Here is a 13284-nt window from a genome sequence, read left to right on the forward strand (position 1 = left end):
TTAGGCTCTTTTTATGAAGAGAACTATTTCAGTTTTCAGACCATGGGCCAACAGGCTTTTTGGACAGGATAGACAAATCAACAAAATTAATTAGACAGGTCTATGGGCTTTAGTCACGTGAATTCGTTGAGAACTCCAAGACCAGGGAATCTGTGCAAAGCACTGGTCAAAAAAACAAAGCAACTTTGTTTTGAATAGCCCATTGTGAAATAGTGGGAAGACAATCCAGGCTAGAAAACACTTAAATTTCAACGACACCAACAATGTCTGAGAAAACAATTCTGCAAAAACATTGCACTATTAGTATTAAAAATATATTTGCAGTGGTTTGGCCAAAACAATACACACCAATAAGATTAGTTTGAAGCAACAGCATGTTTTATTGTGAATCAACTTGCCAACAGACATCAAAAGGAACATTAATTTTGAACGTTCAACAAGTGCCAACATAGGTTTCAAGAGTTGATCAAAAAATAGGGAAAACCTAGTGTTTTTGACCTTTGAGTGACATTTAATGATGTGAATGGAAAAAATGCTTTCAGAATTGGATTAGGTCAGTGGTTAGGTCTTAGCTCAGCAATACAGGTCCATTGGACTTCTAAATGTTACACCTTTGAACCTCTGCCTTAGATAGTGCCATGTTCTAACAGCTGATGGAAAACACCATCCACCATCTTTACAAAAGCAATTTATCTCCTGCCTGCTCTTGTGATTAGCCCACAGTGGATTAATAGTAGAAAAGGCTCCCCAGATCCTCAGCTCTCTTATGGTTGTGGTGATGCTCCGAATTTTGCACTCAATTTGGTGACAAGAGCCATGATTTTAGGATTGTTCTGATACTTGGCGATGTTAGCTGGGTTTGTAGAGACATCCTGGAAGGCAGCCATTATCTCTGGGTCCTATAGATAAAGAAGAGAAAAGGATTTAAAAGGATCTTGCAATAAATAGTGGTCAAGAATCCTTGGACGACTGCACAAGGTAGATGTACAACTTTGATTCTTAAAAAAAAGTTCTTCTCTACATTTAATTCTGAAACATCTCTGTGGCCAGCAGTGAGTGGTACAGTTCAGTGTAGTGCCCGCTAAGGACCCCAGATCTTAAGCCAGGTTTATGGCTACAAACGAACATTTGCACACAGTTTGGACGCATAGTCACCTTCATTGCATTGACGAGTTCTGGGTCTTGTAAGAGATCAGCAAAACCAGACATGCCAGGTGGAGTGCCACCTGGAAATCCAGCTGGACCTCCTGTAAAACACATTTAAGATAAACAACAGAAGAAGATCCACAAGGAATTTGTTCCAATTGGCAAAAGTGCAACTAAAATGAGCATCTTTTTCAACTTCCATAGTCTTACCTGGGAAATATCCACCTCCAAACGGTCTTGATTCTTCCTCCTAGTGAAGGACACCAAAGTTATGTAGCACTGACACAAATTCAATGTATTTTTCAGAACAATACGTTTTAAACTTGGGGTTCACATAAAATGTGCTCAGAACTGACCCTCTGAGCCTTCGCCTGTTCCTCCCTTGCTTTCTTTATTCGCTCTTTCTTCTCCCTGATCTCCTTCTCTTCTCTTTTCCGTTCATACTTGCGTCTGTGCTCTTTTATTTTATGAGCCTGAAAGTATAAAAACATTAACATCACAAAAATAAAATGCAATTATGCAAAGGATTTTGACAGTAATTTCTCCTGACCTTGGGCTGGACCTCCTTCAGCAGTGCACTGGCATCTTCATCATAGTCCAGTTTACACGCTGTGGCCAGGTCTTTGGCCGCCTCCTCCCAGTGACCAAGCAGCCTACAGGCGATTGTATGAATCAACTTTTGACGACCAAATACATTATACAACAGTAGTCTACCCAGCTACATTGATCCAAAATAAACATTTCAGCTGTGTACCTGTGAGCTTTTCCTCTCCACTTGTAGGGCTGTGCAGAGTCTGGGTTGATCTTGATTGCCCTGTCACAGTCTCTTATGGCTGCATTGGGCTTCTCCATCTTGATATAAACACTGGTTAAAAAAAACAAAATTAAGTTAATAGAAGCCAACTTACTTATTCAAGAGCACCAGCATATTTGTCACTCGATTTCAGACCATTTAAAACAAAACAAAACTGAAGGCTACAATTATATATCCAATTAATTTACATGAAATCAAACTGATAAACTGAAAAAATATTTCTGTTTTTGTATATTCTCAGTTACTTTACAACTTAATTTCACTAAATTTGCCTAAAACAACTGTATATATCCTGTGCTCTTATCGTTTTAAAATCATAAGACACACACATTTTCCTCTTTCTCAGTATATGGACAACATATACTGCAGGAACCAAATTAATTTCATTTTATTTCATTCATTTTGCCTTATGATTGGTCTTGAGAACCAAAACATCAAATTATAATAAAGCCAATGTTTTTACAATTAGGTATATATTCCACTACAGTTATTATCAGTAAATGCTATATTTGATTTAAACATTTACCTTGTATCTGGGGACACAGACACGCATAGACCCACCTCAAATAAAAAATAAGAATTACCTCGCTCTCTTGGCATACAGGATGGCAAGACATGGGTTCAACTGGATAGCCTCGGTAAAAAGATTCAGCGCTTTCTGTAGGTCACCTACACAAAGTACTGCACTTAATTTACACCCATTTCCATGTAAAGTCATATTTTTTACTTTATCAATGATTTACCTTCTCCTAAAGCAGTAATGGCCTCCATCTTTTTTTCATTTGCCTGGTCCATCATCTCATCTGTGACCTGAGAATTACATTATTATTAGTATTTACAGTACAGGACTGGTGTTTTCAGAGTCCCCATTCTGTGTATATTTTTGGTATTGATACTTTGCAGTGACATCATACTAAGGGGGGAACTGCATGGCAGAATGTTCCAAGAGAGCCTGGCTGCAGACCTCTACCCAGAGGACCCTACTCCACAGACCTTCACCAGGATGCACCTCCACCAACATGTCCCTTTATAAGCAATTTAAGTACACTTTATAAGTTTTAGCTTGCCTGGGATCCAGAACACACACTTTTGCACTACTTTACAAAACGTGAGTCTGGTCACCAATGAATGTCCCAAATGGGTGTGGTGTGGGTGGATTGGCCAATCAGGGAGCCGCATGGTCCAACAAAGGGAAAAAATATCACAGGACTGAAAAACATTGCCTATTTCTACAGAATCTATGAGTGAAGCACTAAACTCTGTTAATATTGTATATATGTGTAATTTGAGGTGAGAGAAATGTCATTTTGTTTGTAAATCATAAGTGACCAATGAGCACCTTGATTTAACATGAGTCACAGAAAAAAAAAATCTGATTGCACGATCAGGGTCAGGCTCAAGACGTAGGCCATGGGGACCAGACTGATATCCATCTGTATAAAAAGGTTTTCTAATTTTAACACACATTTAACTGTCAGTGGCCTGTAATGGCATAAATAACACAGGCATATTATGTAATTTGTTCATTGGTGGTGATGACATATGTAAAGTATCAATATAAATATATAAATATTTAAGCAATACCTCTATGTCCTCCAAGTCTTCCATGTCCTCTGGTACATCAGTGTCTGGCTCAATAACTCCATCATTGTCAATTTCTTATGCGGCAAAAACAGAAAATCAGTTACATCAGTTAAGTGACAATTGTAAAGAAAAAGCAAAGAAAAGTATAAAAATACAGGGACAATATACACACAATGAGTATTTTATTCTGACAAACTGAACATTGTTGCCATTTATTTTATTAATCTAATTATTACCATTATGCAGTTTAGACATGTTTTGGCCTTTGTTAACTTTGTTGTTAAGTTACACAGGTATGGAATTACTACTATTTGACTGTCCATGTGCAACCAGGAAGTAAAATCAACTTCATCTCATAAAAAAAGCAAGATTTTCAGAAGAAATCTTAAATGTTATCTTGCATTATAGTGAAATGAGTCAAACCTGTCATCTGTGCTTTTAGGAAATACCGAAAATGCTACATTAACCAATTAATGAGAAAACACTACATGACTAAGACGATACCTATTTCACTCTCCTCGCTCTCAGACTCTGTGAGTGGCCCTGGTTCAGGGGCAGCAGCTGCTGCAGGAGGCGCATCACATGGGCAGCCTCCCTGCAGATTAAACAGATGTAAAATGAATAAGAAAGTCCAAGTAAGTGATATAAAGTATAATAAGCAAAAGTTATTTTAACCTTGCAAGAATCTCCCATCTTGGGTGCTGGAGGAATTGTTGCACCCATACTGAAAACAAATTGTTAAATTGTTAAGATAAGCAAATAAAAGAAATACTAAACATCTAATGTAGATAAATTCCAAGTTTGCATTGTAATGTAGAATGTAGCAAATACCATTGTGACATGACATGGATTTATATATTTATTGCTTGAATGAAGTTGGGAGGGAAATAAAGAATTATATCCACTGCAGTACAAATAACTAGATATAACCGTAGGATTCCACAGCACGTAGTGTAACCACTACTCTGCTACTTACACAGGATTAGAGATTAATGGTTTCTCTGCACACCCAAAAAATTAAACTGGTGTCAGCTTTAAAAAACACCATGCAACAACCTCCATGCTCTGAGCAGGCTTTGAACTGCGGTCTCAGTTTACAAGTCTGAGACTTGCAAACTACCAATAAACCCTTAGAGTTTGGTGAAATATTTTAATTGAGTGAATTATAGCAAAAGTTTAAAAAAGGTTACAGAAGTTTAACTGTTACAGCCTTAAAGAAGTTTAAAGACAGAAATGAAATGTAAGTGTTAGAAGGAGACACTATGGCTCCATCTGCTGATGACATAACCCACTGCAGAGTAAGGTGTCCCATAGATGGCGCTATTGTTTATTCTTTGTTGTCAATGGTGAAAATTTATTTTTATTATTAGTAGAGTCATGTGAAATAAAATTAAATATGAATAAAATGTGAAAAGTATCATCAAATCGTAGTCACCCCAATGTTCTTGAGGTTAAAGGTGATTTTGGGTCAAACGCTTGAAGGGTTTTGTAAAATACTGACATGAATATTGATTGATATGGATGTATGAAACTACAAAAGCACCACAGTTTGTCTTTATTTAACTCAGACACCTTACAGGCAAATTAACCACTTTCCTGTCTCTAGAGTTAAAACGAAGCAAAAGCGCGTGCACCTCTGCATCCAGGTCCGGAAGAAGCTCATCTCAGGAAGGTGCAGGATCCCGGGGTTGGACTGGCACATCTGCACGAAAGACTTGAGCTCGCTGACTTTCCGCGGGTCCATGTTGAGCTGTCACCGTGAGGACCCACACGCTGCGGACAGAGAGGACGCAAACATCAGCTAACGCAAAGCCTTGTTTACGCACTGAGGCTAATGCTAGCTAACGAGCACCTGAGATATGTTGTTTTGCTAGCGTTAACTATCTTCACAGAATTTTATCTGACCACCTTCCTTGGTGCAATGAAACGCGTTCTACCCTCAATACCGAACGATAACAAACACGTCCTTTTGTTTATGACAAAACTTTGGCAGAGCCAATGTTTTAAGAAACGCACGACAGCGTCTAGCTCAAAATGAACATTAGCTGCTCACGGCCTCTGCACAATAAACCCAGGCTAAAAGCTCAGGCCACAGTTAAACCTCCACGTACCTTGAAGGAGAAAACTGAGAGGAATACTCAAACTGTAAAACAAATGAGCAGTGTTCAGATTGTTCCTGCAGCTTTGACGATGTCGCTGCTGTTTCATTCAAGCGAGTGGAAGACCAGAGAGAAACAGAGAGTCCGCCCAGAGTTTAGACTGAAAGGCTCAAGGATCAGCATGAGGACAGAGGTTAAACCAAGAAGACATGGAAAAGATGGATGAAGAGTACAGAGTTATTTAATACAAACAATAAATACAAATCATAAACATATATATTTAGCATTCTCAGCACGTTTTGCTAAAGCGTTTCAGAAGTACACACTGTTTTAATGGGAAGGGTAACATAAGCGGTGTAAAAGATAAATACATGTGTTCAGAAGTGAATGTTGTGAAATATTATAGTTAAATTTTACAGTAACATTCAGCTAACTTATGAATAAAGCTATACATTTAAATAATAATGCTCTTTGTTAAATTGTACCCTGTATGTTATCGTGAGTATTTTCTTACTGAAATAAATATCAGTATGATAACACAACAGTCTTTTCACGTTCACCACCTGGCGAGGTGCCAGGGGGTAATATAATCTGCCTCCAAAACAAATTTCAGGGCAAAGACCCTGAAATTACACTGGGAAACAGCTAAAGAGTCAGAGTGTGAGAACTGCCCGTGTGAATGGACAAAACACATCATATTCTGGAACCTTAAACACTTAAACGCGTTTGCACCTTATGGTATCCGGTGTGTCACTGTACATAATTATTAAGAGAGTGTGTTTGGTCTTGCAGTGGCAGTGACCTCGGCAGTAGTAGCATGCTAATGCTATGTCTTCATCCAGTAACGCTCTGATCAGATGTGTCAGGCTCCTGTCCCGGCAGAACTGGGCTCAAGGTGAGAGAAAAGCCACTGTGGGGATAGAAATGTGTGTATGTGTGGGTTTGAGGGTATATATCACTGTGAGGACTGAAATCTATTACACAGTCACATGTTTCCCTTATAGAGACAAAACAGGCCCCATGAGGTGAATCCTTTACTGAATGAAAGACAAGTTAAAGTATTGGCAAGTTTAGGTTAGAGTTTTGGTTAAGATTAGGCGAGTAGTTGGGGCTTAATTAACACAAGAACCAGGAAGGAATGTAAGTCCATGTAATGTTCGCACAAACCATGTGCATCTGACACAGTGTGTTTTAAAAGTAGACTTCAACTGTCAGAAATGTCTCAATGCAGCCTCACCAAATCTTAAGATTATCTGAAACTTTTATATTCATGATAGATATCATGAATAATATGCTCTGGCCCAGCCCTGCTCTGTGGCAGGTGGCAGGATTGTTGAGCTGCATGAGCTGCACTAAACAAACCTTCATTTATGATGCTAGCAAGCTTTTAGTACAGTACAGACTCCTATTGTTAACATAATGTGTCTAAGATTTAATTTTAAACCATACAGTTAAGTCTACAGTCTACAACACTGACCATAGACTCCTTCAACCAAAGAACGTTTTCTAATGATTTGCCGGTTGCAAATCTTATACTTTTTAAATACTACTACTACTAGTACTATTATTATTATTATTGTTATTATTAACAATAAAACAAGATGGAGGCCCAAAAGAGGAGGTAACACCACCACATGCTTTAGTATTTTTTTTAGAAACGTGTTCCTTTCAAGTGGAATAACTCGAACATGTCACAGAACAAGACTATTTTATAATAAAATGAGACGGCTTTAAAACAACATTGTCATAATATGTTTTAAATTTTCACATCTGTAATGTGTGTGCAGGATGTCTCTTATGTCCATGTCGAAAGATTTCCGTGAAACCTGGAAGTATAAAACCAAAAACGGTTCCACCACGGTATCTTGGTCAACCCAGCCCATACACCCATCCTCATTTTATCAAGAACGGTGAGTTTTGAAGTAGTTTAGAAATAATGCTAATTCTGTGTAGGTAACTAAACTTTTTTCTCTTTTATACTTCTGTATTAAAGAGACAGTACATTCCATGTAGTATTTTAGAGATCAACCAATATATTGTCTTTTCTTGACCATTGTAGATATCTGTGTTTCCTCCGAATCTTTATACTCTAACACAGCAGAGTACCACATTTAGTGCAGCGCCCCCTTCTGTTTGACTGAAGCTTCTTCTGCTTAGATCAGTGGTTCTTAACCCTAGGGGTTCGGTGAGTCAGTCTCAGGGGTTCGGCGGAGGTCAAGACACGCACCCGACTCATATGATTTGTGGACTGCGAGCGTCTCCACACGCTGGCCGTGTCCCAATTCGACAAATGCACCCTTTGATGTGCCTATCGAAGTACCCGCCCGACTTAAATGAGCCGTTCGAACGGCATAAAAACATGAAACGACATAAAAACGAAGAAAAGGAACAGACTTTTCTGTGAAAATGACATGAGAGTGGCCAAGGTGAAGCCACACATTTCTGAACTGGTCTCTCAAAGGCAACAGCAGAAGTCATTGATTTGCAGTAAATATTAAATTATTAAATTATTTTACTAGCCTGATGGAAATTAGGTGATGGGTGTGTGTTAAAATGTTAAAAATAATAAATAGCATAAATACAATAAGTTAATTATTGAAATACATAAGGTTAAAAATTAATAAATTCAGTGTGGTAGAATTAAAAAAGGTCATGTCTTTGTGAAAAGTTATGTATGTAATTTGTTGTGAGTTCATGCATTGTATTGGTTTTATTCTTTGAACACAGTGATGTTAATGCACGATTCATTTTGTGCAGCAGTAAAACATACATACTGTATGTCTTGAATTTGAAAAAAATAATATTTTATTTTTCAATAAAGAAGGGTTCGATGAATGTGCATATGAAGCTGGTGGGGTTCAGTACCTCCAACAAGGTTAAGAACCACTGGCATAGATGGATAGATGGATGAATGCATGCTTTATTAATCCCCAAAGGGGAAACTAAAATGCCATGGACACATATGAATACAGACAGAAACATACAAACATACAAAATAATGGACTTTGCTCCAGACCCACTGTAACATCAGCGCACAAAGATATAACATGTCAAAACCACAGCGTCTGCAAGAAATTCATGTAAGTTCATGTAATGTTCCCACAAAGCACGTACACCTAAAAATGTGTGTGTGTTTTCAGAGGAGATTTCATCTGTCGAAAATATCTACATATAGTCTCAACAAAAATCTTAAGATTATTTTAAACATTTGTATTCCTGATGTATAGATATCATGAATAATATGATCTGGCACAGCCCTGCTCCTTTGGCAACGCAAACAAAGCTTAGTGATATCAGTCAACCTCTATATTGATCCATCTCTACTGTATCTAAAGCCGTTATGTAAAAATACGGCAATGAATTTTCATGTCTAATCTGTCGTATTTGCAGAGAGGTGTCACACACACTCTGTTAAAGAACACTACAGCAGGCTTTTTTCCCTTTAATACACTTAGTTTGTATTCCTAGGGGAAGTGACGCCGGGCCTGAGCCAGTCTGAGTATGAGCTCCGTAGATACAAACTGGCCTCACTTATTGAGGCCCAAGCAGAAAGAATGGGACCATCTACCTCCTCCAGTCATCATGTAGTTCTTGTGCTGTCTCATCCAACTCGCTACATGACAAATGACATCCCGTATCCCTTTCATCAAAACCAGGTTATCTATTTTACCTTCATCATACATTTATGTAAAAGTATTGATTTCTTAAGAGATTCTTAGATTTATTAAATGATGCCCTGCAGGACTTTCTTTACTTGACTGGCTTTCTAGAACCTGACAGTGCCTTGATTCTCCACGGAAGAGGAAGACCAGACCAAGCCATTTTATTTGTCCCACGTAGAGACCCATCTAGAGAGCTATGGGATGGTCCAAGGTCAGGAAGAGATGGGGCAGCAACACTGACGGGCATTGAGAGAGTTCATTGCATCGAAGAACTGGGAGTTGTACTAAAGAGTCTTAAAGGTAATGTTTAATATATTATGTTGTATCCTCAGTTGTTGTTTCATAGCAATGTCTAACTGAAATATTTTCCCTTTTCTTAATCTTAAAAATACCAGGCACGTTAATGTGGTACGATAGTTCCCAGCCAGCCCACCCTAAGCTGCATCAGACGCATGTGTCTCCCTTAATAGAGGCAGGGTTGATGCCGCGCTCCTTCAGATCTCTTCTGCACTCTCTCAGAGCCCTTAAAAGTTCTGCAGAAGTGGCTCTCATGCAAGAAGCAGGTCGCATCACGGCACAGGTTGGTCAAATCAAGCCACTGGTTCAATTTAAAAATCATTGTTCTCAACTTCTCTTCTTTTAGGCATTTAAAAGAACCATGGCATTTTCCAAAGGAAACATAGATGAAGCTCTAATTTTTGCTAAGGTATGTCCTAGCTTATAATATATTTATTGTCATTTTCACTTTGACCTCTTCAAATGAAGCATTCATTTCAACATAATTTGTCACTTTTGTTCTAGTTTGATTTTGAAAATCGGTTACATGGTGCAAACTTCTTGGCCTACCCTCCTGTAGTGGCCGGAGGAAACAGAGCGAATACACTTCACTATATAAACAACAATCAGATAATCAAAGTAAGATGGGTTTTTTTTTTTCAATTTGCATTATTAAAATGTATATCTTTTTAGTCCTTGGCTTAAGAAAAAAATGCACATTGTCTCACTTGATTCAGTTTTATTAGTAGAATGTTTCAGTCCCTCTGACCTTCCTCCAACTCCCTGTCAGGCGTGCAGCGTCTACCCAGAAACAACTTAAGAAAAAACCTTCATAATTGGTTAAAGTGGCCTCACTTTCCTTCATTTCATTGGTTTGTTCGTTGATGCCCCATCTTCCCTCTAAACAGATACGGTAATTGTTTAGAGGGAAGATAATTGTGATTATTATTTTTTCCATAATAGAACAGTCCTAAGTAATATGTCCGTACTTCACTGATGGACATGAACACATTTCAAACAAACCTACTTGATATTCTTGTAGTAATAACTGTCGCTCTTTTTTCAGGACGGTGAATTGGTTCTTCTTGACGGTGGTTGTGAATACTTCGGTTATGTTAGTGACATTACTCGGACATGGCCTGTAAACGGAAAGTAAGTTTGTCCACTCCAAATATAATACGATGCTAATTATAGCACCACTCATTAAAATATACCCAACCTTTTTTTAGACCGCACACAGCAGTCTCATTTGGCCTTGACAGCTGAATTTGCTGTATATATATGTACAGGGGCAAAAACAAATAAAGCACAGCCCTTTTAACTTGCTTTGCCTTGAATATCTGCAAACAGGTGTATGAATGAGTGTAAAGTGTTTTGAGTGCCCAACAAAAAGCACTTACATAAATGTGACCAAACTATTTGATTGGTATGATTAAAAAGAAGTAATAAAATTGTAAATAATAATAATATATTTTTGCAAACGCCACAACCAGTGGTGGGCGATATGGCAAAAACATTTTTATTTTTATTTTCTTGAAGCCAGATATTTCAATTTTATCACAATTCATGTAACCTTATTTTCCTCATACCTTTTAAGAGGTAAATGAAAGTTCACACTGATTTATTGAATCCATCTGTCACTCTACAGAGCAGTGGGTGGGAAAAAGTGTTTAGTGAAGATGGCTGCATTGAATATAAAAATAGTGAAAGCAGATTGTCACAGAGATCAGATCACAAATAGTTTTATTGCCGAGTAGGAAAAAAAATGTATAATTTACTTTTACCGATGCACAGTGCAATGTACTGGCAAAAAACTAAATGGTGAATAACATTTAAAAAGGGCATTATGTGACTGTACATTGTCCTGTTAAATAAATAAAAATATGAAATAAAAAATTCAGCTTAAAGAACCCAAGGTCCCAAGAATACTTCTATAAATCACATCTGGTAACATGATTTACTATTTCAGTTTAAGGCTTGGTTTATGTGTGACATCCCTGAACTCATCATTCACTAATAAAAACACCAGTACAGAACCAGATAGTCCACCCTGGATTGATCTCACGGTTCCATTGTCCTGTCTTTGCATTCTTGCATTTATTTTTATGTTGATAAAAAAATTAATTAGTTTTATTTATTTTTGGTTAGATTCAGCCCTGCTCAGGCTGAACTTTATGAAGCTGTCCTTGAAGTGCAGCGTTCATGTTTGAGCCTGTGTTCTCCGGGGATCAGTCTGGATCACATCTACAGCACCATGCTCACACTACTGGGACGACAGCTCAAGCGGTTGGGCATCATCAAGGCCAGTACTAGTGAGGCTGATGTACTCAAGGTAAAGTGATACTGTAAGTGCTCTGTAGCTCTACAGTGGGTTTAAAAGTTTGACTGATCACCAGTGTGAAACTCATAAACATAAGCTCACTTGTTGGTTATAAAAAAGGTACCACTTTCACAGCAGTGGCTCTGTTCTAATCCCACTCTCTGCATTTGCAGAGTTGCTAAAGCAGTCAGATACACTAAGACACAGATTGATTGTTTCCAGCTCCCACAGGTGCATGCTGTGATTGTGTCCTTGTGCAAGGCACTTAGCCCACCCTGCCTCCAGTGTTGGGGTGCACTTGTGTATGAATGTGGGTGTCATTGGTTGAGTGGATCTTTTTTATTGTGTTGGTTTAAATTTGTTCCATGTTGCATTCCAGGCAGCGCGACGGTATTGTCCACATCATGTTGGACATTATTTAGGAATGGATGTCCATGACACCCCTGAACTGTCTCGCTCCCAGCCTTTACAGCCAGGGATGGCTGTCACCATTGAACCAGGTATAAAGACATTCCTCCTTTTTCCATTTTAATCATGTCACTATTTAAGCTTCTACTTTCTTTCACTCTAGGCCTGTACATCTGCGAGGACAATGATGAGGCCCCAGAGCACTTCAGAGGTTTGGGCATCAGGATTGAGGATGATGTTGTGATTCAAAACAATGGAGGCCCTCTCATTTTGTCCTCTGAAGCACCAAAGACCATCGGTGAGGTAGAGCGCGCCTGTGCCCAGAGATAGGACAGTGACAAGATTCACTGAATCAACTGGTCAATAATCTGTTTGCTGCTGTTTGCAGCGAACAAGATCATGAATGTGAATGTACACGGCTAATACAGAAGTGACAAACACTGATGTAAAACAATGTTGTGCAATGTAATAAATGGCAAAGTGATTAACAAGTACTGGACATTTGGCTTAAATTTAGGAGACATTAAAGGTGCACTGTGTAACTTCTGGTAGGGGCTTTGCCAACTTTCCCGATGGAAATGGCTTGGACTGTTCCACATACATTACAGCATGTAACATATTTATGTAGGGTTTATTTCACTGCAGGTGTTTTTATTTTATCGTTCTTACGGCCTGGTGCCTCTGTCTTGTCTCGATGGAGATGAACACGTTTAATGCCAGGCAAAAATAATTACAACTCAAGTCGGGGAGACTCCAAATAATATATAATAAAGCTGCATAGTGCACCTTTTAATGATGTAGCTCTTGTTTTGTGTGTAAAATGACTGTATAGTTTTTGGAGTATATATAATAAAATAAATATTTTATTAAACTGGTAATGACCCTGAGGTGCAGTTTATCACACATTTATCTCAATCTTTTGGATTTTCCCATTAAAAAAGGCTTTACTCATTCACTTGTTTTTCCTTTTGTAGG

General features: G+C 38.3%; 2 protein-coding genes across 2 annotated transcripts; one reads left to right on the plus strand and one right to left on the minus strand.

Annotated features, from left to right (window-relative positions):
- Window positions 1–356: 356 nt before the first annotated feature.
- On the minus strand, window positions 357–5814 carry st13 (ST13 Hsp70 interacting protein). The gene is made up of 13 exons (XM_033971414.2): window positions 5656–5814; window positions 5179–5317; window positions 4220–4268; window positions 4049–4139; window positions 3545–3618; window positions 2704–2770; window positions 2545–2629; window positions 1901–2011; window positions 1697–1799; window positions 1503–1619; window positions 1357–1396; window positions 1156–1247; window positions 357–899 (listed from the first exon to the last, which is right to left on the minus strand). Exons 2-13 carry the CDS (start codon window positions 5286–5288, stop codon window positions 765–767), a joined length of 1074 nt encoding a protein of 357 aa, XP_033827305.1. The 5' UTR covers window positions 5289–5317; window positions 5656–5814; the 3' UTR covers window positions 357–764.
- A 440-nt stretch (window positions 5815–6254) lies between these two features.
- Window positions 6255–13185, plus strand: xpnpep3 (X-prolyl aminopeptidase 3, mitochondrial). Its single transcript, XM_033971480.2, has 11 exons — window positions 6255–6538; window positions 7431–7553; window positions 9112–9299; window positions 9386–9605; window positions 9701–9885; window positions 9949–10011; window positions 10107–10220; window positions 10648–10733; window positions 11730–11913; window positions 12281–12401; window positions 12473–13185. The coding sequence occupies exons 1-11, from the start codon at window positions 6472–6474 to the stop codon at window positions 12637–12639; spliced, it is 1518 nt and encodes a 505-aa protein (XP_033827371.1). The 5' UTR covers window positions 6255–6471; the 3' UTR covers window positions 12640–13185.
- Window positions 13186–13284: the final 99 nt, after the last annotated feature.

Source organism: Periophthalmus magnuspinnatus, chromosome 8, assembly GCF_009829125.3.
Source record: "Periophthalmus magnuspinnatus isolate fPerMag1 chromosome 8, fPerMag1.2.pri, whole genome shotgun sequence".
NCBI lineage: Eukaryota > Metazoa > Chordata > Actinopteri > Gobiiformes > Gobiidae > Periophthalmus > Periophthalmus magnuspinnatus.